Source organism: Coturnix japonica, chromosome 1, assembly GCF_054131305.1.
Source record: "Coturnix japonica strain WE chromosome 1, WE-NBRP24, whole genome shotgun sequence".
Classification (NCBI taxonomy): domain Eukaryota; kingdom Metazoa; phylum Chordata; class Aves; order Galliformes; family Phasianidae; genus Coturnix; species Coturnix japonica.
Genome location: NC_140663.1, coordinates 44,293,449 through 44,320,892, shown reverse-complemented (window position 1 = coordinate 44,320,892; position 27,444 = coordinate 44,293,449). Strand labels below are relative to the sequence as shown.

The 27,444-nt window shown below is 42.2% G+C and overlaps 2 protein-coding genes across 21 annotated transcripts in view; one reads left to right on the top strand and one right to left on the bottom strand.

Annotated features, from left to right (window-relative positions):
• The window catches only part of PLBD1 (phospholipase B domain containing 1), a 33,277-nt gene extending 23,504 nt beyond the window's left edge, over positions 1-9,773 (top strand). For all 3 annotated transcript variants that reach the window (XM_015861955.3, XM_032444391.2, XM_015861947.3), the window contains 5 exons: positions 5,911-6,111; positions 6,225-6,365; positions 7,002-7,187; positions 8,044-8,150; positions 9,511-9,773. In XM_015861955.3, the coding sequence (XP_015717441.1) occupies positions 5,911-6,111; positions 6,225-6,365; positions 7,002-7,187; positions 8,044-8,150; positions 9,511-9,678 (803 nt within the window). In that variant the 3' untranslated portion in view covers positions 9,679-9,773. The remainder of the gene's footprint in view (positions 1-5,910; positions 6,112-6,224; positions 6,366-7,001; positions 7,188-8,043; positions 8,151-9,510) is intronic.
• A 2,355-nt stretch (positions 9,774-12,128) lies between these two features.
• Positions 12,129-27,444, bottom strand: part of ATF7IP (activating transcription factor 7 interacting protein) — a 93,037-nt gene continuing 77,721 nt past the window's right edge. For 14 of the 18 annotated variants that reach the window (XM_085539142.1, XM_015861874.3, XM_085539175.1 and 11 more), the window contains 5 exons: positions 26,350-26,428; positions 23,157-23,312; positions 22,470-22,655; positions 19,896-20,008; positions 12,129-17,483 (listed from right to left, as the gene is read on the bottom strand). In XM_085539142.1, coding sequence (XP_085395268.1) covers positions 17,067-17,483; positions 19,896-20,008; positions 22,470-22,655; positions 23,157-23,312; positions 26,350-26,428 — 951 coding nt within the window. In that variant the 3' untranslated portion in view covers positions 12,129-17,066. The remainder of the gene's footprint in view (positions 17,484-19,895; positions 20,009-22,469; positions 22,656-23,156; positions 23,313-26,349; positions 26,429-27,444) is intronic. The other 4 variants (XM_085539161.1, XM_085539186.1, XM_085539165.1 and 1 more) reach the window with 1 other exon arrangement.

Genomic DNA, 27,444 nt, shown 5'->3' with positions numbered 1-27,444 from the left:
GAGAGCACAAAATGTCTCAGATATCTGATTTTCTGCTTGGAACATCTTGGTTTTGTTTTGCTGTCGGTCAATCACATTCAGCACTCAGAGTAGTGCTAAGTTAAATTTCTACTACTTGCAGCACAGATGTGCTTCTTCAGATCCTGCTTTGTGTAGTGCAAAGTCATCTAAACTACTGAATTTCTAACCTTGTCATTGGCAATCACGTGTCTGGTGATAGTGCAGTTTTGAACAGATCTGCATAGCACTGGGGCACGACCGTTGCTTGGAGATTATCAAGCTGTAGCTGTTAGGAATTGTAGAGACTTCTTTAATGTTGGGTGAGCAAACCTCCAGTCGTTCTGTTCTCCTCTTGCAACTTCTTTATTAACTGTGACAAAAGGGAGTGTTTTTATGCTTATTTCATGTGCTAGGAATATATCCAGCAAGAATACTTCCAATCCCTCTTGGGAAGATTAGGCAGGAAGTAATCTCAAGTTTCCTGAAAGAACTGCCAGCACTGAATATTTCAGTGGTAAACCATGTACTCTAAGCTGCTTAGCATAGTACTGAAAGGCATGGAAAAAAACACCCGAGCAGATTTAGGACTCTTTGTATGTGTCAGCACTGCACATGTTTTTAAAGGTGGAATTTCGAAATCAAAAATTGCCAAGCATTCAATCTTCAGCTTCTTAAAGCAAAGTAGAGCACGTGCTGCAGGAGGTGATCTGATTCTTAATAAGTTGTCTTGGCTGATGATTTGAGATGGTGCTTTGATTAACTGCCGTGCTTGCCTTCCTCTGGAGGCAAGGGGTGCTTCATGGCACAGACTCCTGAGACTTGTTCTGTGATTTTCACTTTAAGGAAGGAGTTAGAAGGATTTTGGCAAATGCATGCAAAGCAAACAGCCTTTCATGAGCATCCTGACATCAGGAGTGTCTGAGGAATTCCAGTGCTTGTCGGAAGGAATTTTGCAGAGTGTTTGTTACCTGGTAGGAAATAAAGGCCTCTGCCTGAGCTCTCTTCGTCACCTGAAAGTATCAAAGGTGATTCTGGATCTTGTACCTCTCAGAAGAAGTACTGCTGTGCATAGTGCTGTTCTTCTAGGGAGTGTAACTGTGTTTTCTAGCTGTTGCATACTGTGTTGTGCTGCAGATTCAAGCTTGGGATCAGGATCAGTCATGCAGAGTGATGTTTATTATTATTTAATATTACTGTTTTGTTAGTGGGTGTATATGCTGATGTCTTTGGGTTGTTCCTTCTGTAGATTCTTAATACAGAGTGAAATACTTATGTTTTGACAGGACAGATAAACCACGCTAGGTATCTGAAAATCAGCTGCTGCTGTGCTAAAATGATCCGAGTCTGTTTGTTAACATACAGAATCCCAGTGCACTTCCCTGAGCCTGGAGTCTGCAGGGACTTTAAAGAGAGGGCTTATTTTAAAGATTGCCTGTTCCAGCTGGACTCTGACTCAGTGATGTGGTGGTTTACTTCTACCAACAGAATTTAGTGAGAGCTGTTGCAAAACATAGTCCCCATGGCTGCAGTGGAGTTTGAGAGAGCTGTGGTATGACAAGTGCACTTGCTAGCAGCCTAATTACAAGGTAGCACTGCCAGCCAGGTGAGCACCATCCACTGACTGCAGCAAATCATGTTAGCTGTGGGTGTAGCTCACAAACTTGCAGTTCTGCAGAAGATGAGCAAGCTGTGAAGCCACTGTCCTGGTAGTGACCTCAGGACATCATGCAGGAAGGAAGGGACTGACAGGTTCCTCTGCTCTGTATTATAATCAGATGAAGCTGTAGATTTTCAGGGCATCTGACCATGGAATCCACAGGCCCTGGTCATGGCTCAGCTCTGCCATTGTAACTTCTCCCTGCGTGCAAGTTCTTGCTCCTCTTTATCCTGTCAGGTAGTATCTGGGACATTCTTACTGGTTCTGAATAATACTGAATGATACCCTGTGCAATCCGCTTGAACATAGAAGTATTGACTTTTGGGTGAGAAAAGCATTAAGAGGCAGGTTTCTTTTCGGGCCTTCAATGACAACTGAGTAATTCATAGATTTCTGTCATCTGGTAGCCTGGTTATGAAGTAAAACTGTCTGAAAGCTGTGTCAGAAACACTTTGAGGTGATGCTTGTATTCTGAGGAGGAATGTGCCAACTCCCTGATTTCTCCTGGAATCACAGAGTAAAATTCTTCAGTTTATTTACTGATTTTCAAAAGACAGGCAAGATTGGGAAATTACACTGTAAAAGTATATCTGTTATTACTCAGTTTTGAGGATCTAAGCCTATTGATTAACCACGATGTAGAACAACTTATGCATTATGCTACAGCTGTAAGGCCTCATGCTTCCTTGTTGTTGCTGAGGCTCAGTTGTTGGGACAGCCTCAGACTGCAGAGTTCATCCCTTCTGCTCCAGCAATTCTTGCCAGCATGCTCAAACCACACTGCCTCAGTTTATCTCCTTGCTGCTCTCTCCCTTTCAGAGCAATGGTAGCAATGGGGGGGAACTACCAGGTGGGAATGGGAGTAGTAGTTCCTGCTTTTGGAGAAGGATTCATCCACCTGCAGCTCATTTCCATGCTAATCCTAAACCTCACTTGAACCCTTGCTCATAGTTTTAACTTTCTTTTCTGTTGAAAGCATCTTTATGGAGCTACATGCAGAATAGCTCTGTGAGCCTCTGGAAGGGAGGAATGACTCAGCTCTGACTTCAGAGTTTTGTTGAGACTTTGAGTGTAAGTACTCAGTGTGGCTAGTGAGTTTCTGCACAGCAGAGAGATACAGGCCGTGTTATGGCTGTTCACAGCTGTTGAGTGAAACTGTACTCATTTGGAGGGATAAGAAATGCGATGGCATGGAGTAGACAGGTGCTAGTTTTTGCAAGACAAGTCTAGTAAAACAGCAAAGCTGAGACTAAAAATGCCCCAAGTGTGCAGTCGCTGTTCTGTACTGCCCTGCTGAGCCATCTGAAGAAATGAGCCCTGTTAGCTGTTGAAAGCTGTTGGTTTCCGTGGACAGCAAGAGAAAACAAAACTGGTTTCCAAAGTCCCCATCTGCTTGTTGTTAGTCTTGAGCCCCATTTAGAAAAGGGAACCTACCATTTGGACCCAAGCACGATGGGTTAGATAGTGACATCCCCTTTTCTAGATGATGTGCAGTCTTCTTCTGTTTTTAGCTTCTTGAGCAAAACAATTAAGAAGAGCTTTATAGCAGTTTTGCTCCTTTGCCTTGCAGTCAGGATGTTGCGTGGTTAAGACAGGCACGAGATGGTTGTATGCTGTTGAGGCAGGATGAAGAGGAAAGATGTCCTTGCTTTAAGGAAGAACAACACATGGAAAGGGCGGTAGGCCTTGTTTCAGCAGACAGGCAAATTCTCCTCTGCTTGTGAATTTTGCCAAACTATTTCTTGTTTCCCAGCTGCCTTCAATATGTATCTAAAACCTGGGGGTGAGCAGGGGAAAGTATCTGATCCACATGGATTGTTATCTCATCTCTGGCATGGAATGTACTATTGCTTAGTGCATGGGAGAGGTTTGCAAGTGAAAGGAAGCTGGCCATGCAGTCTTGGCATGAAAAGCAGCTGCTGGTGGGATTAAGAAAGTTCAGACAGAGAAGGCAGCTCCCTTCACACTGTTAAACGTGCCTGTAGCCCAGAGCAGTAGGCACTGTGGCCAGGAGCTACTCTCATCCCTGGGAGGTGATGTACAGACATCCTGTCTCAGATTTTCCGACCATAATACTGTACCTTTCTGTACACCAATGAGCACAACGACCTTTTAAAGTACCAGAAAAGGGGATGCCATCTGACTGACAAAGCAGCCGCTTCCTCTTTTTGAACAATAGCTGCACCGGTGATGCAGTGGTAGGAATGCCGCCTTGCAACACTGGGGCCCGGAGTTCGAATCCCCCTGTGGTGCAAGTGGTAGAAGTGCCGCTCTGCTACACAGAGGCTCGAATCCCGGGGGTTGGACTCGATCTCTAAGGTCCCTTCCAACCCGCACGAGACTATGAGACTATGCTATTCAGTGTGCTCCCCAGGGAACACTGGCTCAGATTTCAGAAAGTATTTTGTTTTGCTTGGCTAATTAATAGTATTGTGAATGAAGCTCCAGACTCTAGAAACTTCAGTATTCCAGAAACTGCATCTAAATGACTAAGGCCCTGAAAAGGCAATCAGAAGTGCTTGAGACTGAGAGTAGCTGATAAAAGTGAGAGATGGGTTTACAGGGAAAATATGTCACTGTTATCTCTTTGTACAGTTTACCTGGAAGACAATTTCAATTACAGCAGATTCTTGTACATGATGAAAAAAAAATGAGGACTCAAGAGGCTATTACATATCACTTAGTATCTGTATTCTTCACCTGTTTGTTTTTTTTTTGTGGCTGTCTTTGTCCTTGGTAAATCTGTCACACGTGTTTAACTTCCCATTGCCTCAGGGGTGCCCGTACTTTAAGTCATAATGGCATATGTTGTCTCTGGATAATTGAGCTAGTAATGATGTATCATGGAGGGCACATTGTATTATAAAAGCAGTGCAGGGTGAAACTTGGTTAGTAGTATGGCCTAGAAAAAAAAATCCACTTGTCTTCAGCTCAGCTTAGCTTTGCAATTTACAGAATCACAGAACTGTAGGGGTTGGAAGGGCCCTACCCCAGTAGGTCACATGGGACCTATGGTTAGTAGCTCACGTGGGATGTACTGTTGCTTAATGCCTGGGAGAGGTCTACTTTAGAGTTCACACTTCAGTTAATTCAGCTTCCTTTTCTGTGTTAGCGCTTACTGTGAGCTGTGTTTGTCAGTTTTACCTCAGTTGAAGTTGATTGGAAAAAGAAGAAAATGCTATTCATGCTACTCAGTTTATTTTGGAGCGGGTCACTTAGCACTGGTACCCACGTGGGCATTGGTGCTCGTTTGGAATCAGTTGTTTACCAGTTCCATTTCTGCTTTCTTTGGGCAAGAACGTGACTTATTATGCAACAGCTTATCTCTGGGTTAGGTAGTGTCTTGGTATAAAATAGACCATCAGAGCCAGATTTAGAGTATTTCCTTTCTTGTTCTTATTTACTTGAGATAGTTTCGCTATTATAAAGCATGTTTTCCTGGGCATGTTCTGATTTGAGATCTTGGGACTTTAAAAAAAAAAAAAGTCTTGATGAAGTGAAGCCCTTAAATGTTGCTGGAATGAGGGCTGCCTTTTGGTCTGCATACCACTACCTGGCACGGGGTCTGCAGTTGGGCCTAATGCTTCTATTGTCATATAGCCCGGGAAGGGACCCTGCTCAGAGTCATGGCAGCATTGAGTTTGGTACAGCTGTTGAATGGTGACATGTTGAAGAGAAGAGTAGGTAGAACTTTCTCCCACATGCAGGAGGTGATTTGTAGTTTGAGTTGCCCTGTTTCTTGGAGACAGCTTTTAGAATAGCTAGATTGGAGAAGATTAAGGAAAAAGACTGTTGTGCTTAGCTCCTTTAGTCCAGAAGAGATTCAGTTAAAAACAAACAAACAAAATCCTCTGAAAACTGGTTGATGAAGATCTGTTTGTGGAGTTGTGTTATTTAATTTTTTCTTTTTTGAAGAATCTTTGTTAGGAACAAACACTTGTACACTGTGTAATTCCTGGAAATAGACGGTGCTTGGCAAGTGAAAGGGAAACAAGTGGGAAAGCATGAGATACAAACCTGAAGCAAACGCTCCAAACAAAGCAGGCTGTGTGTGTTGAAGGCACGACAAGGGAGAAACTGTGTTGACAGTGGGTGTATAGTGCTCACAGATATTGCCATCTCATCTTTAACATCCTTATGGCTGTCTTTAAAAGTTGCACATGCACTGTCCTTCATATCCTTTTGTCTTTGTTTTGTTCTGTGAATACAACAATGGTTCAGAGATAACAATTTTTGTGTAATTGTTATTTAAGGCTTTTTAGTGTCCCTGGATGACTTTTACATACTAGGCAGTGGCTTGATAATGTTGCAGACCACCAACAGTGTGTTCAACCATACCCTCATTAAGCAAGTGGTACCTGAATCCCTGTTTGCTTGGCAGAGGGTCCGCATTGCCAACATGATGGCAGACAGTGGCAAAGCCTGGGCAGAAACCTTCTCAAAATGCAACTCAGGTAAGTACACTTCCATATGAACCTTGAAAGAAAGAATGTGTTCCTTGCCCCCTCCCCCATAAGCCCCTTTTCTTTCCCAGACAGGGCATGTGACTCTTTGGTCTTGTACCTAGGGACCTACAACAATCAGTACATGGTGTTGGACCTGAAGAAAGTCAAGCTACAGAAGAGCCTTGATGATGGTGCTCTGTACATTGTTGAGCAGATTCCCACCCTTGTGGAATATTCTGATCAAACAAATGTTCTCCGGAAAGGTAACAGCTCCTGTAGTGTTTGCTGGCTTAGGAAAGCCATGCCTTTGTGCTAGCTGAGTGTGCTTTGTGCATGGGAAGGGCTTACTGAGGTTCAAGTTAGAAGGCCGTGTGTGAACGTCCCTCCATTGCCACTCTGTCAGCCTCTGGTTAAGTCCGTCTTAGGCTGAATACTGCGCTGTCTGCATGGATTCTGCAGTGAGTTGGGAAGAGGGGAGAAAAGGGAGCACTTTTACTCAAGTCTAATGCTGTAAAGCTTGGTGGTAGGAAATGAGCTTTCCCTGCACAGTCCCAGAGGAATGTAACCTCTACAGGAGGGCTGTAGCTGATCTGTGTCTTTACCTGAGGCTCCTGCAAGTCTGATCGCAGCTGCTCGGCAGGATGAGTCTTCAGGGTGGAAGTCTGGGGGCGGATTGCCTGTGTGTGTTATGCAGGGAGTCAACTCCAGTCATTCCAGTTGACTGGTGCTTTGTTTTATTCCTTTCAAACCAGTATGACATGTTGTTCCTCGAAATGCTGTTAAGGCAACACAGCATGGAAAATGTGGTCGTTTTTTTGTTTTTTTTTTTGTTGTTGTTTGGTTACAAGTAAGTGTTCAGCTTTTCCAAGTGTCTGAAATGTTACTTGTCTCTCTTGCAGGTTACTGGCCTTCATACAATATTCCTTTCCATCAGAAGATTTACAATCTCAGTGGTTATGCGTCATATGTTGAGAAGTATGGGATGGATTTCTCGTATGAGCTTGCTCCACGAGCAAAAATCTTCCGTCGAGACCAGGGCAAGGTGACCAACTTAGAAAGCATGAAGTACATCATGAGATATAACAGTAAGAAATACATTCTTGTGTTTTGGAGCTGATCTTAAAACAGCAGTGTTTACATTTATTATAGTGAAAAGCATTACTTGCAGATTAGTTACATTGCTCTATGTGCAGAATGAAACCTGAAGTCAGTTTGGCTTCTGCCTACCCTTTCAGCTCCTGCAGTCCAGGAAGGATGGTCTTCAGTAGGTAACACTCTGCACTGTTTTTCCCTTACAGGGTTCTTGTTACTGGATTAAAACCAGCATAATTAACTTCTGCCTAAGCCCCATCTCTCAGTACAAACAGCTACAGATGCTATATTTTGATTCCCAATTACAAGGAGCACACCGAGAAATGCGCTTGGGCACTGGGAGGCCTCTCCCAGGGTGTGGCATTGCTACTGATTAGGCTATGAGTAGCAGCTTGCTTGCAGGTGTTGAGGCTTGTCCTTCTTCCCTCTTAGCTTGCAGCTACTGCAGTGGGTATTTGAAGGCTTTGCTCCTTCTCCTTACTTTTTTCCAGAACAGGAACATGAAGGCTCTCTCTGCTGCACTCTTCATTCCTTGCCTCTCACCCCTTTCTGTTCTGCTTTTTTGAGGAGACGTAAAGTTCCTGTAAAATTTTTGTCGTGTGGAATTAGTGGTTAGAGGTGGGCAGTGGTGCTCCTGGGATGCAGAAATAGCTGAATGGACTTGGATTTGGAACTTGCCTTACTCAGGCACTGGTTTCTATTTGATACCTGGAGAGGAGCATGAAAGCCGTGTGATAGACTGCGTGCTCACTGAGCTTTGAGTGGTCTGGGGACTTGAGAAGTAGAGGGCTTTGGGTAAAGGAACTCATTTGTTTGCTTTTCTTCCCTGCTTGCCCCATTTCTCCCCAGACTACCAGCACGATCCTTATGCTGAACACAATCCCTGCAACACAATTTGCTGCCGAGAAGACCTGAATCCTTCCTTCCCAGTGCCTGCAGGCTGCTATGACTCCAAGGTAAACAACTCCAATTGTAACTGACTCTGCTGACTGTTTGCTGCAGTGCTTTTCTCACACTTGCAGTGCCTTTCCCTGCACTGAGGTGGGCATGGCCAGGCCTGCTTCTTCTCTTCACTCTGTCCCAGTACTGGGCAGCTCCTGTGCAGAGGCCCATCTGCCCCTGACACCATTCCTGGTACAGTGATGTTGCAGAGGATGCGCAGGGAAATGCACAAAAGAATGTTGTCCATAGGAACCTGTGTTGTTTAGGGGTGAAGCCCTGAAGCTTTGCAGCAGGAGGAGCCTGAGTGAAGGTTGAAATGAGTCCTTACATCACTTGGAGGAAGGTGGAGAAGATGATTGCTTCACAGTGTGGGCCTCCTGGTCATGGAGGCAGCTTGGTTGCATCCCCAGAGCCCACAAGAATGTGTCTTTATCCTCCTTCTAATTTTACCTTTACAAAAGCCTTGCTCTCCAGTGAATCACCATGCTCCAGGTCTTCATCTCTCTGTAAAACTGCTCTGAGCAAAGTTTGCTAAAGGTTACCATTCTTTCTGGGGAAGGAGAAATGGGGAAGTCCTCAGACCCGCTGTGTTGGAGAAAGATGCAGTTCTTCTGGGCAGCCTGTGTGGTGTTTTCACTGTGAGGGGAACACCTGTGTGTACAGCTGTCCAGCCCTGCCATGCTGGTAGATGCTGCAGGGACCAGCCACCTCCTCTGGGCTGAGTTTGAAGGCTGAAATGGGTTCTGTGGAGCCCCTTTGGGCACTGCCGGTGCTGAATGTCTCCTCTCAGCTTGCTCGAGCCCATGCTGGCCTGCCTGCTTGCTGTAGTGGCCAGCAGAAACACACAGAGCTGGTTGTTAGAGAGTGAAAACAGAGAACTGCTGTATAGAGGTGTCTGGCAAGGGAGCAGGTGCCTTTGACAGCAGTTAGGCAAGGGGAATGGGCTGGGCTGTACTGGAAGATAATGAAGAAACAGGGTGGGGAGCTCCAGGCAGTTGCAGTAACTGTACTGCCCTTGTCTGACAGTTTCCAAGGGACAGACCAAGTGCTTAACACACAGCAGAACTTATGCCAGATCATCTTAGGCTGCCCTCGTGGCCTTCTGGGGACTCCCAGGCATAGGGAAGTCTGCTGTGAAGGTGGATGTGCTGCTCTCACCCTGGGTAGTGCAAAGGGCTGCATGTGCTTTGCTGCTGCCCCTTCAGCACTGCCTTTGTGGCTGAAGATACGTTGGTGCAGGGGAGGAATTCTACCTGACCAACATGCGTTTCCCCTTGCTCCGTTTCTGTGCTGTAGTGTTTCCAAGTCTCTCTGTTTCTGTTATGAGATGGATGCATGTCAAACACCGGCCAACCCTTCTGTCCTTCATTGCAGGTGTCAGATTTCCGCCTGGCTTCAGCATTCACAGCCACCGCCATCAATGGTCCCCCAGTGCAGGGTGGTCTCCCGGTCTTCACCTGGAGGCGGTTCAACAACACACGCCATCAGGGCCTGCCTGAATCGTACAACTTCGGCTTTGTCACTATGAGGCCAATCCTGTAAAGTCAGCGCTGATATTCCAAAATGGGATTTTACTTTTTTTCATGGAAACTTTCATTCCTATGTGTAATAAATCCAGCTGGATGTACACATCCTCATGCCTTGCCTGCCCCTCTCCTGCTCTGTGCAGCGCAGTGAGCACTCTGCTCTGGGCTGTCTGGGTGGCCTTGGCTGGGATGGATGGGAGGCAGCAGGTGCTGTGCTGCCCTTTGTTGGTCTGAGCATCAGCTTGGCAGCTCCCAGAGTGTGAATGAACTGCTGTGCAGTCACGGAAGAGATCTGTGTCTAGACATAGGAGCTGCCTCCAGGCCTGGGCTGAGCCACTTGGTTTTACCTCTCTGCTGGCTCCATGGCTGCCTTTAGTCTGAGCTGTGTTGGCAACATGCTGTAAGTTGCTTATCAGCGGGGATTGTTACTGTCAAAGAGTCACAGCCATGTTCTCCACAGTAGGTAACCGAGCCTTCTTAATTACACACACAACAAATAAACAGCTCTTTCCTCTTGGCCTTGACAGTCCAGTCTAAACAGGGCACAGTACCACCCTAAATCATGTAGGCAGAAGTGTGTGAGGTTTTAGAGAGGGCTGGGGAAGGAAGTAGGTTACTGCAGCTCGACTGACTCTCTGCCCTAAATACCTGGCTGTCACATTGTGCTTGATTTTTGCCAAGAGGCAGAGGAGACCAGAAATTAATACATCAGGTTTTGCTGAGGCTCAAAATCAGTGCAGAGAATGAAGTAATCTGTTTGCTGTACCAGGAAGTATGTCGGAGAGGCCTCAGAGAACATCTGCACTGCATCAGAACTGGCTGCAGGGGCACACATATACTTGCTGTACATTCAACTGTTCTGCCGTTGGATGGAGATAAAATGTGATGTTCTCTTGATGCCGTGTATGAGCCAAGAGCTAGTGCTGCACAGATGCCTTTCCCTGGCCCTACTGGCAGTTTTGGGAGAATATTGTTCCTCTGTGTGCTACTCACTTTGTCTTTGGAGTGTGTGGATGTAGTTCCTGCTGGCCCTTGATCAAGGGTAGCAGCCTCTGCCTGGCTGGTCAGTGCTGTGAGCACTGCACCTTGCTGTGGCAAGGGAAGGCTCCAGGCTTACAGGGCAGCAGGGTCGGTACTTTCAGAATAAACACCAAACATGAACATTGTGCAGCATTCAGATGTTTGTGCCTGACATTGCATTGAGATGTTTCTAACTCCTGTAAGTGGGCAGAGGCTGCTGCCAAGAAGCTGGCACAGGTGGAAGGACTGGCTCTGAACCTCATAGAGGACCCCACCTGCAGGAGGGGCAGCCGTTTGCTGGAGGGACCTGCTGGGAAGCAGCAGCTCGCTGAGATGGGAGCACAGAGCAGCTGGAGGAATTCTTCTGTTACTCCTAAGCAACAGGATAAGTTGTATTTACTGCGAACTTTTGCTGTTTTCATATTTAAAAGCAAAAAGCACAAATAGAAGTGCATTGTCTCAGTGTCAGTCCATAGGGACCAGTGAACTGGCCATAGCTTCCTGTGTCAGACTGTTCTTTGCCAGGGTACACACAGCTGTGTGCTGGATGTGGATGCAGTCAGCAGCTGTGAGATGCCCCTTTGTGAGTTCTTAAAGGAGAGAAGATGGGCCCTTCTTACAGCATGAGCCTCCTGCCCTGTGGCAGGAATAGCTTTGTGCTCCAACTCAGTTGATGGGAAAACAGAGTTCTGCTTTGAAGAGCCCTTTTCTCTGAATAAATATTTACATAAAAGGGACCTTGTGAGCCGTGAAAATAACCCATGTGACTGTGACTCTTATCTTTTGCTGTTAATAGCTGTGCTGGGTTCAAGATCACTGCATGCTTGCTGTACTGCACCATGTCCTTCCTCCATGAGCAGCCCAGCTAGCACTGAATGCAGCTGCAGTGACTGGGACACAGCTCCATCCCCAGCGCAGCACCTGCATGAGCTGCAGTTGAGCAAAGTGCTGAAACTGACATTTCTTAATGAAAGCAACGGTCTAAACTACAGGCACAACGGAGACCAGTATTCTAAACAGGCAGCTTGAGGGAACTCTCAGGACTTCCAGGTGTGATTGTATCCAACCATTAACATGAGTCCATACACTATCATGCCAGGGAAGTATTACCACCACAGATTAGTGATACTGCCCTTGAAGTGTGGGCTCAGCACTCAGGAATGTTTGTCCAGGACACAGAGCCTCTCTTTGCTTTGCAACTTTCTAGAACTGAGCACATGGCTTTAATTTCTGCTCTATTGAAAAGCCCGGAGGAGCAGCATCACACAGCTGGCTTTCTAGGAATGGAGCCAAACCACAACTGCTTGACATTACTTGACCAAGATGGCACTGCAACTACAGAACTGAAAGCTGGCGCTGCTCCATCCTCCAGGAGGCAGCATGGCTGGAGAGGATGAGCGCACACACGTGAGATGTCTGGAACTAAGCACAGATGACTCAAAACAATAAAAACCCAGTAGTTTATTTCAAAGTATAAATTTCATACTTGTCAGACAAAACCCCACTACAGGTAACACATACACACACGCTAATCTACAATACATACAAAAATGGGGAGAACTTGCAACTGCCCAGTTTAAATTGGACATAAAAGCTGTCCTTTTGTATTTACAAGTCCAGCTGCAAAGCAAAACAAGAAGTCGGATGGAGCTACTTGAAAAGGATTTTGCATGTTTGACTCAATAGCCAAGAATACTCTACAGCTGAACGGGACTCCCCAAACAGTTACTACCCAGTTGCCTTATTTACAGATATACCCCATTAAATTAAGACAGTATTTCAAATATATATAAATATATGTGTGTGTGTGCATATAATATATATTAGAACAAAACAAAAAGGAATGCTCAGCCTGCGCAAAGACAATGAGAAATAAAGATGCATTCTAACAGGTGGGCAGAAGGGAGGAAAAGAAAAAAATCAAGTTATTAGCTTTTTCTTAGCAATTTCTTTGCCTTTCAGAAGGTACTGAGAAGGGAACACAGATCTGGTGGCAGGGCTGGCACAGTCACTGTCATTTGAACTCCCCTCTCCAGTGTTTTCATACAATGCCCACCCCTACCCCAACCAACAAACTAAAAAAATAGATATTTAATATATCGAGCTTCTATTTTAAAAAATCTGGATAGATATTTCTGACCAAATGAAAATACTGAAGTTCATAAGAAGGCAGAATCACAGCTTGATTTTGTACAGCGTATACAATAGTCTAGAACTGGGGAATGGCTGTTTGGGGAGCAAAAATACATCTGACCTGGTCCCTACATATAATAGACTCTTATTTAGTGGACGCTTAAGACAAACAGCATAAAGGAAGAAGTGTATGGATAGTTTGTTATAGTACAAAACAGTGCTCAGATCCTACTATTGGGCCCAATCAAGCTCCCACTGAAGGCACGAGGGGGTTTTGCCATTATTTTCAAAGGAAGCAGGATAAGACCCCTTATTTTTACAGGGAAGACACCATGGGCATTTCCAGCCTTGTGCTAAAAACGTTGGGTGTGTGAGTGTATCACTGCTTGTGATCTAACGTGTTAAAGGGTAGCAAGCACACTGAGAGGAGCAGAGCTGAGACCAACTGCCGCTCTCAGGGAAGCTGGCTTGGAGCACAGAAGTAATCACAGGCTGAGAGGAACCTGCCTCTGCACCCTTACTTACAGTTGTTACTGCAGCTGCAGTACACGTGCTGTACCTACAGTCTACACCCTTCCTAAGGTTATTGGAATCCACTAAAGCTTTTTTTTAGACTTGTACCGAAATAAAGGAGATCAGTGCAGCTGTAACTAGGAGGAAAAGAGGCATTTTGCCATCAGCACTCCACAGGAGGGCTTCCTCCCAACCAGAAACAGAACTCAAGTTACCTCTTGCCCGTAGGCACAAATCAAACCTAAACCAAACCAGAAACATGATGAAAATAAGAAGTGGAGAATCAGTGCAGTGTTTGCCAAAACATGGAGAACTAGATCTGAGGTGGTGCAGCTAACGTGCTACGTACCCAGTGGTATCAGCACAACTTATTAGCTAGGAACAATTTATACCAAGGTACTGAAAATGAAGATGGAAAAACCTGCATTAGGTGCAGGGAGGCATTTGGATAATGTCCCTAATAACATGCTTTAACTCTTGGTGGTGGCCCTGAAGTGGTCAGCTGTTTGGATTTCATGATCTCTGTAGATCCCTTCCAACCAAACTGCTCTAGTCTAGTCTACCGCCTGAAAGCTGTGTAGAGACCCGTAGCATATTTAAAAGTGAAATACTAGAAACCTCAGCTAACCAACACTTTTATGATGACTAAAGCACAGTTTTAATAGACCTGTACTGAATGTTCCCAGATATTTTGGTAATACTTTCAAACAAATGCTGTTAAATGAAACCAGTTATTTCTGAATGCGTAGCTGGTGGAAATGCAGTATCTCAGTATTTTTATTGTTTCTGGGAGGTTAAATGATAAATAAAAAACAGCCATGTCAGAACATTGGGAAAAGTGCCACTGAAGTTAAGCAGTACTCCCGTTCCTTAACATAAGGGGTAAGTACTCACTGCAGAGATCTGTTCCACGGTGAAATAGCTCCACAGAAGTGGCACAGTTCTCTGCACATCAGTGTTAAGAACTGCTACCTGCAATGTTGCCAAGCTGAGCAACGCATCTGAAAAATCAAGCTATGCTTTATCATGTACTGAGCCACCAGAACTTGCCTAAGATGCTGAAATTGGATCCTAACATCTCTGCTGTAATGAAAGAGATTTCACTCTACAACTGTGGCAGCAAACAGCAGCCAACCTGCTTAATCTATTCACAAAAATGAGCTGCGTTCTGCCCTGCATAACAGAAATAACTGTTAAGCAAGAAGCCACTTTCAATTTCGTTGAGAACGTCCTTCTTTAGTAAATAAAGATGAGTCTTCTTGCTAAAGATGCAGTCCACAAAACCTCCACACAGTACCAGGCCTTCCCAACTATTACCTCCATTGGAGAAAGGAAAAAAAAATTGTGACACGAGACTCTCACCACCTGCCTAACCCAAGCAAGACAAAACTAGGAACAACTGTGAGCAAAAAGCAAGCACAAACTATAGAAAAGCTGAGACTGGGATCAAAATTCAATAAGCAGCATAAATTCCACATTGGATTCTAATATTTATTTTAACTTTCAAACTATAAAACCTCATTGTACTGGTATGGCCAACAGCCCTTTGGTACCACCTCAAAGACATTAAAGTAAACTGATGCTTTAACAGCCATCAACTGGATGAAATTGCTCTAAACCTCTACTACAGAACTTCCTTTATAAGGACTCAACTTTTCAAAAGTAGTGTAAATGAATTATTAATTATTCCTTGAAAGAGGCAGACAGAACGTTTAATTCCACATAGAAAAAAATCAAGGCATTATTGATCATTGGCACCAGTAATATGGGAACAACTGTTATTCAAAGGAAAAGTTAAACACTTTTCATACATGAGATTCAAACCTTCTCTCATGATACATGGATGTAGACAGAATTTTTGCCTACCCAACTCAATACCCCTCCCATACTGACAGTATTTGTTACTCACCTGACAGAAGCAACAATCCCAGCTGTATGAAGGAGTGCAGAAAAGTAGTATGGACAAAAGTCTACAAACTGAGTTTCTTTCACATAATGTTCTTGAAGGGTACACAACAGAAGAACACATTATCACAAAGATTATTTCATTAGCCATGTTTTGTGTCTTTTTTAACCTGGCTTTCTGTTTAAATTTTTCAAGACAGCCAGTATTGGAATTAAGGAATATGTAATGTCTACGGCTTTGTCAGATGGTGAAACAAATCTAAAGAAAGCCCAGACATTTTCCCTTCTAAATCCGATATTTGGTTATTCTGGACAGAAACAAGATGCTGTCCTTGTTCCTAAAAATGAAAAAAATAAATAACTTACATATCCTTTCTTGTCCAGGTGTTACAGTTTGGTTATGCATAAAAAAAGCTTAAGAACATGTCAACAGGACAGGGGGGCAGATGCACTGTTTTGATTTCTCAGCTCAGAAGCATCATGAAAGCTTCCAGGAACATTTGCAGTTGCTCACAAATTTTGGGCCAGTGTCTAAAGCACTCCGGGGATGTTAGCTTTCAGCAGAGGCAGGCAGGTGACTGCAACAGAGGACTAAGAGGCCAACTTTGTACGTTTTTCTACCAACTGAATGTCTAAACTGAGTGCCAACAAATAGAAGCTTTCATGGTGCTACATCACATAGGTTTCTTTGGCTGAAATGCAGCATACAGCTTTCCCAGAAGAACAGGACGGAAAAACTCTGGTGGAAAATACTGTCTGTACACTAGTATTTTTCACAGGACAGAAACAACAACTCATTAATTGCAGCGAAGGAAAGGTTGATTGAAAGTACAGATAAAAAGGAGTCCAGCATCAGTAGATGTTACACTGTCTGGTACTTATAGAAAGAAACAATCACTATGGGCCAGGAAAACAAGAAGCAGTAATGAAAGGCTAGAGGGTAAAAGGAGAAGTAACTCCAAGCAAATGAACACCACAAGGTATCTGGCTACATTTATTTCTGAAATTACTGTTTAAGGCACAAAATAAATCTAAAAAACAGGGCTGGACATATAAGGGGAGAGGCAGAAAAAATCATCTGAGCTAGAGAGGTGTGAATGTGATTTCTACAATCCAGTTTCAGATCTGTCCTAGGAATGCTCCAAGTGTGAATGGAGGTGGATGGTGACAGTAGAGGAGAGCTCTTATTTGGGAGAGGTAGGAGGTAGTGGGGTGATTTATTTTTTTCCCCCACTACACCACCTCCAAATTCACAGACATTGGTTCCCTGGCCAGAGTAAAGTTCCCTTCCCTCTCCCCAGACAGCTGATTACTGTTGGTAATTTAAGAACAGATCACTCTATCTTCCAGCACACAAGTAAGACTTTGAATCACCTTCCGTATTGCAGCCTGCTCAAAGAGAGCTAGGTAGAAGAGGCAAATCTGTTCTTGCCTTCGTGTTAGTGCCTTGATAGGCACTACAGGTGTAGTTCAGCTTCAGAAAAAGACTGCAATTTATATTTTTGCTCCCACTCAGAAGCAGAATCCCAGGCATCCAACGTGCTCTTGAATAAAGAGTAGGTAGATGTCTAGGTGGAACAGCTGTCATGAGAAGGAAAACGAAATTTTTGAATGGCCCATGACTTGACTTATCCAGAAAAACAGGTTCTCTTGATAGAAGTGAGACTTTATTTTTCTTTTGGTTCTGAATGTATGTAGTGTATCACGCAGCTGTCTAAATTAATCCTGCAGAGAGTGGATTTAAAAGTGAATTTCATGCATGGGATCAAACCCCTCAAAACCAGGGTAACCCTTGGAAGTAGGATGGGTTTAAAGGCTTCAAAGAACTCCAGTTTAACTGCTCTGAGAGGAGATCACATCTGTAGACTGGGGGTCACAGAAGGGTCCAAAACGGCCATAGATGTCCTTAGCTCTGACTGCAAAGTAGTATTTGCTGCCAGACACAAACTGAGTAAGAGTGCATGCCATAGGTAGTGGAAGGGCCTTCACCTCTCCTATCTTCTTCCACTGGGAAGGCATAGTAGCACTCGGGTCCTCGTGGTACGCGTAGAGATGGTAACTGTCCACACTGGCACAACTCCGGTCCACTTCTATGACACTCCATGACAGCACAATACCATTCTGGCTCTGTACCCGTGCCAGCTTCAGCTGTGGTTTTTGAGGCAGAGAAGTGTTGGCAGCTTCAGGGGGCAGGCGTGGTGGCTGTGGTGCCTCTGGGAGCGGGGCAGGATGTACAGGGCGTGGTGGCTCCTATGCAACATAAGAGCAATCAGGGAAAGATAAGTCTACAGCAGTGGAAAGAGGTTTTAATTCATCATTTCCAAAGCAAATGGAAAGAAATCAGCCCACAGTCATTCAACCATCACTACTCAAAGTCCTGTGTATAGAAAGCATCAGGCATAAACAGAAGCAAAGGATGAGAAGGGGCTGAACCAAGGATGTCAGAAGTTATTATTCACATATAAATCACTACCTGTACAGAAGGTTGTTGCCACAGTTACTTCTCTATATCCGGTTTGCTTCCTACGCATGAGATGATGGACTGTGAGCACCTGGCCATTTACCAAGACTAAGTGGGCAGGTTCACAATGAGTTTGAGCTAATCTGTATCTGAGCTGCTTCTCCTACATTATTCAAAACATCCCCGACAGTGGACTGAGCTGGCAACTCAACATCATCTTTTTAACAGGCAGCTTTTTGAGTCACAGAAGGAAGAAATGGTAGTGGAACAACATGCATGTTTATCACCCTGAACTGAACACAAAATCTCAGCCTCAGTTTCTAGAAAGTTTTGAAATATGGGCAAAAATGTGACTTTATATTGAAACATTTCCATCACAGAAACTTTCCTAGGTCTATTATTTATGTTAGTTAATTTCAGTTTAGGAATGTGGTTACAGTAGGCATGACATTGTGTTACTGTAATGCCAGAGACTTTTTCATGGTGGAATCAGCTAGTTGTTTTCTTTAAGTTTTGTGTGTGTGATACTGACTTGCTTTCTTCTCACTATTTATCAGTGGAGATATCTGAAAGTTGAATGATGTCTAGATTCAAAGAACTGTTAGTCACTTTGGTACTATATTTACCAAATCAGGAAACTGGAAATGAGGTGACTGTGTAACAATTGCGCATGCAGGTAACATACTTCAGTCCCAACAACAAAACAATATAACATTAGTCAAAAGTAAATTCTGTCTTACTAAAAAGGGTTTGAGGTGAGACAGAAACAATCAACCCAAGTGGTGATTAAAACAAACAATCCCCCACAAAAAAACCCCAAAGACCCCAAACCTCAAAAATTCAGGACTTGACAATTAAGGATGTTGTATATACTATGTTCTTCTACCTAACCTTTGCAAGGATCAGTACTGAAAAACAGATCACAGAATCACAGAATCCTTAGAGTTAGAAGGGACCTTTAAAGGTCATCTAGTCCAACTGCTCTGCAATGAACATGGACACCCACAGTTAAATCAAGTTGCTCAGGGCTTGATTAAGCCTCACCTTGAAAGTCTCCAGGGACAGTGCATCAACCACATCTCTAGGCCACCAGTTCCAGTGCCTCATCACTCTCACTGTAAAATACTTTTTCTTTATGTCTAACCTTGACTACCCTCTCTGAACTTGAATCCACTTTCCCTCATTCCATTACCACAGACCCTGCTAAAGACCTTGTATTTGTAATAAGGGTTGCCTTGACTCAGGTGCAAGATCTTACATTTGTATTTGTTGAACCTTATAAGGTCCACCTGGGCCCAATGCTCAAGCCTGTCCAGGTCCCTCTGGATGGCATCCTGTCCCTCAGGTGTGTCAACTGCAACCCACAGCTTGGTGTCATCAGCATACTTGATGCGGGTGCACTCAATCCCATTGGCAGTGTCACTGATTAAGATATTAAAGAGCACTGGTGCCAGCACCGACCCCTGTGGGACACCGCTTGACACTCATCTCCATCTGGACATTAAGCCCCTGACAACTGCTCTCTAGACTCAATCCTGCAGCCAGTTCTTTATCCACTGATCAATCTGCCCACCTAATTCATATCTTTCCAATTTGAAGAAAACGATGTTGTGGGGTACCATGTCAAATGCTTCAGGCCTCATCACAAGATGACCAAATGGTTGAGGTTGGAAGGGACCTCAGAAGGCCATCTGTTCCAACCCCTCCTGAAGCAAGGGCCATCTACAGGCAGATTGCTCAGGACCATGTAAAGGTAGCTTCTGAACATCTCCAAGGAAGAGACTCCAGAACCCCACTGCGCAACCTGTTCCAGTGCTCCCTAACCTGCACAACATGGAAGTATTGTCATCCAACTCATAGGCAATTCCATAACTTACAGTTTCAAACCACAATAAAACTTCTTGTGGCAGTTCTTTTGTACCCTTGACTCCACAAGTCACCTGCAGATAATTCACACAATTTTTCAATATACAATATAGCTGATTTGAAGAACTCTCATGTAAGCTAAGGCAGCACAGCTTTCACTTTTCCTGTTAGAACTTTCTGAAGGTGGTACAGTGGTATTATATGTGAAGTGGCTGGAAAGTGTCTATAAGACATTTCACAATTCTTCAGTTCACACTAAGAAGCAATCTGAGACATACTAGTGCAGAGACAAGTCTGTAAATTGTCTTAAGTGATTTCAAAATGACAGTACTCACAGCATGCACTTGTGGTGGTCGATGATGGACTGTAAGCTGAGGCGCTCCAGATCCAAGAGTTAGTCCATTGTTCACAACATATGCAGTTGTTTGAGGCATTCGTACCGTCATGCCTGTAAGAAGCACAATGAATAGTTTTGAGTACTGAAAATTTAAAAGCAGCAAAACAGAACACTGGAAGCCAAACTCCTTCATTCAGCTGGACGACACCAAATTTCAAACTGACATATCCTTCTCAAACTGCCATTAGACTAATCACTGTACTAAACCAAAACCATTTTCCATTCCTCTAAGCTGTAAAAGAAAACACATACTAATGTCTGCAGAAGGGACAGAATGATGTTTTAGCCATTTCTAGTATGAAAGAAATGAGGGAGGAGAAGTGGGGGAGATTCAGGCAGCGTTAGCTTTACAAAAATAAATAAATCAAATCACATTGAGATTGAAGAAGGAGAAGATAAATGGTGCAGCAGCAGAATGACACCCACTCAGTATTCAAATGCTAGGAGGCTGTGTTGTGGATGGTATGAAAACCAGAGAAGATTACGTCGTTCTCTCACAGAATGGACACTGCTATGAATATGTACTCATAGGAACTGCCATTTTGCTACAATTAAACAAAACATCTACATCTGGTATACAAGTGTGAAGCCTTGAAATAATCTGTATTCCATATAAACTGATCTTCAAACCTGCTTAGGCCAACCAGCTGGTGTCCTTGTCCTGAGGCACATGGAAATCAGAGTATTAGGAAAGAACAGTTAGCTTCTTATATATTATATTTAGCTCATCAGGCAATGGTACTGCATAATACTCTAACTTGAAAAGTTATGTCTGTGTAACTTACACTAACACCAACATAATTACAGAGAAGTTTAGGTTTGAGGGGATCTCTGGAGATGATGTGGCCCAACCTGCAGCTGGAAAAATGCTCTCTGATTAGGTTATTCAGGGTTCTGTCAACCTGAATCTTATTTATTTTTATTGGAAATCTTGAGAATTTCTAAGCAGATAATCAAAGGCTAAGCTTTCATTCTATCAATGGACCAGCAGAGTCAGAGATCTGACAGAGACAGAGATCTGCTGTTGGATGATTTCTCCCGAAAAACACATGAATTCCCTCTCATTAAGTTCTCCTACATAAAGTTTTAAAATAGCAAATTATCTATTGTAAGTTCTTCAACAACATCTTAAGTATCTTGCATGTCCAATACATATTTGGTACAAAGTAGAAATTGCTACTAAAATAATTAAGTGAATAGAATGTTAAGTACTCAAGACTCCTTCCAAAATAGAAGGTAGATTGCACAGGTTTGAGTTGCAGCTAAGGCAAACGGTGACAAAAAAAACTAACGTGGGTTGAGGTTATCCTGTCTTTTATGGTCTTCTGTCATCAGGAACACAAGATGTAGACTTATCTCTGAAAAGAATTTGAACTCAAGTGCATGTGACTCAGCAGTACTGTGAGTTTAAGAAATACAAATACTCTGAAAGGAACGCTTATTTCCTCACACCCTGGTACTTCATATACATAGCTCAAGAACTGTCTGATCAATTTCTGCTTAGTTAGCACTGCTGCTTTTTCACAACCCAAGGCAATGCAAGTGAACCTAGTTGCCAGAGATTCTTGGAATTAAATGGCTACAAATACACATGGATGCTTTTTTTCTCCCCAAAACAGTGTTTCAGAACCATAAATCTGGAGGATTTTATGGAGGTACAGTCTCACTCTGTTCGAGCACAAAGTGTTCTGAGTCTGACTTATACAGATGGTGTCTAAGAAGATTCACTACCTGGATGTCACATAAATGTAACCTCAGTCTGTACAATGGGACAGGGAAACTTACGTTAAACCATGCTGAAGAAGCATAGTAGAGAAATTGTGGATAGCTAAAAAAACAGTTAAAATTCCCCACTGAATAGCAAAATATAAACTACTATTTAACTTCAAGGTTTTTATTGTGAAGATGGAGTACTTAATTCATGTTTCTCTGCTATGGGAAGACACTGGTTACACTTGCAAAGTTGAGATGAACTTGCTGACATCCCTAGTCAAAGAAATACAATTATGCATCAGAAATTGATGCATTTGGTGAGAAGTTCTATCTGTCTAGACTTAAAATAAGAAAACTTGCTGGGCAAGGGACATAAGAGATCATGACAGAATTTTAGATGGGAAATCAAACATGACTTACTACATTCATAAAGATTTCAAGCTTACAAGCTTAAAAACAAAATAGTCTTTATCTATCCTCCAGAACAGCTGTGCTCATGACGTTACTTACTGATACCTTCTGAAGCACTGGGAATGCCACCCAGAGATGCACAGTTGGCAGAGGCAGTGTGTGAGATAATTCCATTCCACTTTTTCCTCACTTACATAGTTGTAGTGTGAATTATTTCTTAATAGCTGGAAATTTTCTCAAGTCCTTAGGTTAGCAAAAAAATAACCTCTAATTTGGACTAGCATTGTAAAACAAAACAAAACAACAACACAAAAGAATCCAGATCCACTAGGCAGAATATACGAAGCTGCGCTGTGCTGGAATGTGCTTGATGGAAAGAATCCCTCACCTCCAGTCTGTGGGTTGACTGGCCTCAAACTTGGACTTGGCACGACAGTTCCTCTTACAGAATTCTGTGCTGGCGGTGCAGGAATTGTGGTATAGACCACCTGATGGTTAGGTAGGGCTCGTGGTATAGGAAGTTTTGCAGCTGTTTGAGTCACTGGTCGATGAGTTACATTCACTGTTGTCGGAGCTGGAAAAAGAAAGACAAATCAAAACCTAGAATGTAATTCCAGACCATGCAAAATAAAAGCTGTTGCCACAAAATTCTATCTGCTTCTGATAGCGCAAGAAAGCATAGCATAAACAAATGGTAATGACAATTGTCACCTGAAACTATGTCAGCATATTCAAACTCCAAACAGAAAAGACAAAAATAATATCCTAAAGGATCAGAGTGAAGAAAAAGAAACAAACCCAAATCTTCTATTGCTAATACATCCAAATATAGAAAAAAAAAAACCATTAAAAAAAAACAATTACTATATCTGATCTGTGTAAACAAAAGTAGTCCTGAGTGTAAGGATAGCTGTGGAGAAGATAAAAATCACAAGTGAACACAAGCTATTAAGAGTCCACAGAACTGATGAGTTGTAAGATGATTCTAATACTCAACAAGAACAACAACAACAACAACAACAACAACAACACAAAAAACCCATAACTTCAGACAGAATAACATAAATGAATTTACCTGTAGGTAATACATGTATAGTGGTCTGGGAAGGTCCACTTGTTGGCACGCCTGTTTGCTGCAGAGGGTTTGGTTGCAAAGGTGGTAGGGGGCGAGGCAAAGGCTGGGTAGGGGTGCTCTGTGCTGTAGGATTCTGATTCTGCTTCTTGGCCTCTGCTTTAAAACAAAATAACAATAACAATGATAACTGCAAACAGAAACTGGAACATCACAGATCTGTTCATTTCCTGTCATTCAGATTATCAAAAAATATTTCCTAGCATTTCTCTCATCTTTTCATTCTGCAAACCAAACTGTTAAAATTTTATTCAGTTTCTCCCCTTCATCATGTCATTTTCTACACTATACTCCATGTTTCATTCTATCATTATGAAGTCTGTGTATTTCTGTATAATTTGAAAATCTGATTTTTTCCACCAAGAAAGGAGTGGTCTAAACCTTAAAAAGGGCTAAACCACTGATTGCTGTGTTAAACTTAAAAAAATAAGTGATAATTCTTGTCTCCTTCTGGTGCTTACATTTCTTTTATTTGCTGACTCTTACCTGTGTTTGATAAGATAGTCAGCCCATTTATTGCTGTTCTGAAATTTCATACTGTGTTCTTAATAAAGGAAAATAGCTTTATTATTAAAAAAATTTAGAAGATTTCAAATTTTGTTTTCTCACATTGTCAGTGTGACTTACCTGCTGCTGACTTGGACAACTGAGTAATACAGCACCTTCATTTGTATTTCACTACAGCAGTATTTTTCCTAATTTAGTTTATTTGTGGCATCGTAAAATAATTTGAGTGCAAATCTGTGGCCCTTCTGTCCACAAGGAGAACTGGGAAGCTGTATTTTTAAGCTAGATTAGAGTAACAGTGGGCAGATAAGGCACCACCAAAAAAACTAGAAAACACAAAATTAAGGGACTAAGTTCTAAGGGCAGCCATTCAAAAATGATTTGCCCTGACGAAACTGCACATGCAGCAACCAGTACTTCAGAAAAAGAGTACACAATGTAGAAATGAAAAATATTACACACTTAATCACGGAATCATAGAATTACCCAGGTTGGAAAAGTCCTTGAAGATCAAGTCCAACCGCAGCCTAACCATAGTACTAAACCCTCTAAAACCTAACATAGTACTAAACCTAACTCTAAAAACCCTCTGCTAAATCATACCCATCCAAACAGCTCTTAAACACATCCAGGGATGGCAATTCAGCCACCCCCCTGGGAAGCCTATTCCAGTACTTAACTACCCTTCCTGTAAAGTTCTTCCTAATATCCAACCTAAATTTGCCCTGGTGCAACTTGAGGCCATTTCCCCTCGTCCTGTCATTTGTCACTAGTGAGAAGAGACTTGCCCCACTCTCACTGTAAGAACCTTTCAGGTACTAGAAGAGGGCGATAAAGTCTCCGCTCAGCCTCCCTTTCCCCAGACTAAACAGCCCCAGCTTCCTTAGCCTCTCCTCGTAGGGTTGATTCTCACTTGAGAATACATATCAGCAATACACTGAATAACATGTTTAGAAACTATTGATCAAGTATGCTAATGAAGTTACACAAAAGAACAAGGCTAATGGCAGTATGGCCCAAGATGTTTACTTACTTATGAGGAAGTGGAAAGTATTTTGATGATCATACTGAGCTGTCTTTAACATCAGCTACTGATAGCTTAAAGTAGCAGTACCCTTCAAAACTCCTGTATGACAAATCTAACACAATTCACAACCTCAAAAGTAACACAAAATAAACTGCAGACTTTCTGCATTGTCCCCCGTCTGTAGACTAAACAGCTGAGCTACTCTGCTGAAGTCATTTGACAAAAACAATTTTCTTTCAGTGAACAAAGCAGCACCTAGAAGAAGCAGTGAAGGGATCTTTGTTTTGAAAATATAAAGCGAGATATTTCCTGCTGTTTCATAAAGTAACAAGTCTTGTGATTAGTTCAAACTTCTTGTATTTCACACTGGTATGAGAGACTTCCCAGTGTCCAGCAAATTCCTTGAAGAGATTACTATTGAGATGTACACATGTACCCACTTTGAATACTTAGATTTCTACACATTTCAAATGCCACTGCATAATTTAAATGATGCATAATTAGAGTGCATGCTTAGTCATGATATAGAACTCCGTGTGTTCATGATCCAGCTAGTAGGAATCCAGACATACTACTGCTATAAAAGGGTTATTTAGATAACAAGGACAGTCTGGGCTAACATGACTTGTTTTGTTTTTATCACACATAGAAGCAACATAATTCATCCCTAACAAATCAAGAACCCTGCTGAGATTCCAGCTATTGGAAACTAGGTCAGGATTCTGTCAGTCAAAAATGATGAAAGATAATCAATTTATATATCACTAGCAAAAGGTTATTTAGCTATGTAGGTAAAAATATCAGAAGGAAAACCAAAGACTAGGTACACAGTAAGCACAGAATTAAGGTTAGAAGTAATGTAGAGACTATTCCAATGCCAAATAAACAAAATATCGTCTTCACTAAAAATGCGGAACTCAAGAGAAAGGACAATTTGATTTCTGGAAATGAACATAAAATGGAAATCATCACTACTGGAGGTGTAAAGCAAAACTACAAATCTAAACCACAACATGGAAAAGAAGAGGGGCTAATATCCATGCAAAAAAATGAGCTTGCAAAACTACAGTCAGAGCAATGAGGTGCAAATACATTGTCAAAGGACATAAAAGCACAACTATATTTACTCTAATCTTGGCACACAGACCAAAGCAAAGAACAGATCAGATCTTCATTTGCTATTTACACAAAGTTGCTTGTTTAGGATGATAAAAAGGATTAGAAGCTCTAATAATCTAATGCCTGAATATCAACTGTAAAAAGGTCTTTAATCAGTCAACAAAGACAAAATCTGTCTAGAGGAAGTTTAAAAAATGTAATAAAGAATTTAAACTTTTCAAATTACTTGATTGTTTATTTCCAACAGATTTAAATGCAGACAGCAACAACTCTTAAAGGAAAAGGGAAAAAATTTAAAGACAGTATTTATTACTAAGCAGAACTCCTTTTATTTAATGCCTATCAGAATTCTCTAGTAAGAGCCCTGCTTTACAGTAACAGCATGGAATAAGAACCACTGAAACTCCTTTCTATCCTTTAAGGGCATGAAATAATACTTGCAGCTCAAATGCCCCAGCTGTTAGGAAAATCCTTCTCACTTACCCTGAGAGGAGACATCATCCTCTTCATCCAGTGTAAGGTCAATGACACCTCCTGAATCGCCTCCTGTGACCTTCCCACTCTGAAAGACAAAACTCCTTCATTTTGCAAAAGCAAATCCAGGGAACACGAATGGAAAAGGGATATGAACTGAACAATGAGTAAGTGAGGTCTCAGAACTGAAGTACTTATTATAAAGAAACTGATGAATTGAGCAGTAGGAGAAGATTTCAAACAAAATTCTCTGGACTTGGAAAAACAGGCAAAAACCAAATTTATGAATTTCAGTATCAAATACTCAACTATCTCTTAACTTAATGACCAGTGGAATATTGTTATTTTACAGGCAAATAAATTAACAAAATGGTATAATTATTTTTCAATTATGACCCTTGTAATATTTTAATCAAATTGTGCTTTCCTTTAAGGCAGTATAATCTTTTGACACAATAGCCACTGGGACAATGTAGGACAATGTATTACTCATCTTGAGATAATTCAGCCTACAAGCCTACAGTGACAATGACTTCAGAGTTCAAAAACCTCTTATGCAACCTGTATGCTGATAAAATAGGTCATCAAAAGCCATCAGAAAATTCCAACAGTTTCCAGCTTTTAACTTATTTATAGTACTTTATCAATTACCATACATTTCAGTATTCTGTCATCTTACCTATAAAACCGCTTGTGTGTCTACCTTTTTAGAGAAGATAAAGTAATCTGAGAAGGCTAAATGTGATAAAAACCCTGTGGGCCATCAAACAAGATATATCTTCTGGATCAACAGATCCCTTGATTTTCTAGACTGTTTACAGGTATGACCAACCTTTTTATTTAGCTGATGGAATAAATAGTGGGGGAAAAATCCTAGATTTCTCTGGGCTTTTAAAAAAGCTTTCTAGAGCATATGTGGAATGACGTGAATATCTGATATCTTAAACTTGAATCAAAATTTGGTTTTGTAGAAGAGATGATCATTTGATGTTGGACTGAACTGCTACTGATTTACAGATTGCAGTAAAGTAGATTCCTTGGGAAAAACAAGAGTTAGCAAAACAATTTTAATCATTGAATAATTAATATGAAAAATAGCGAAAT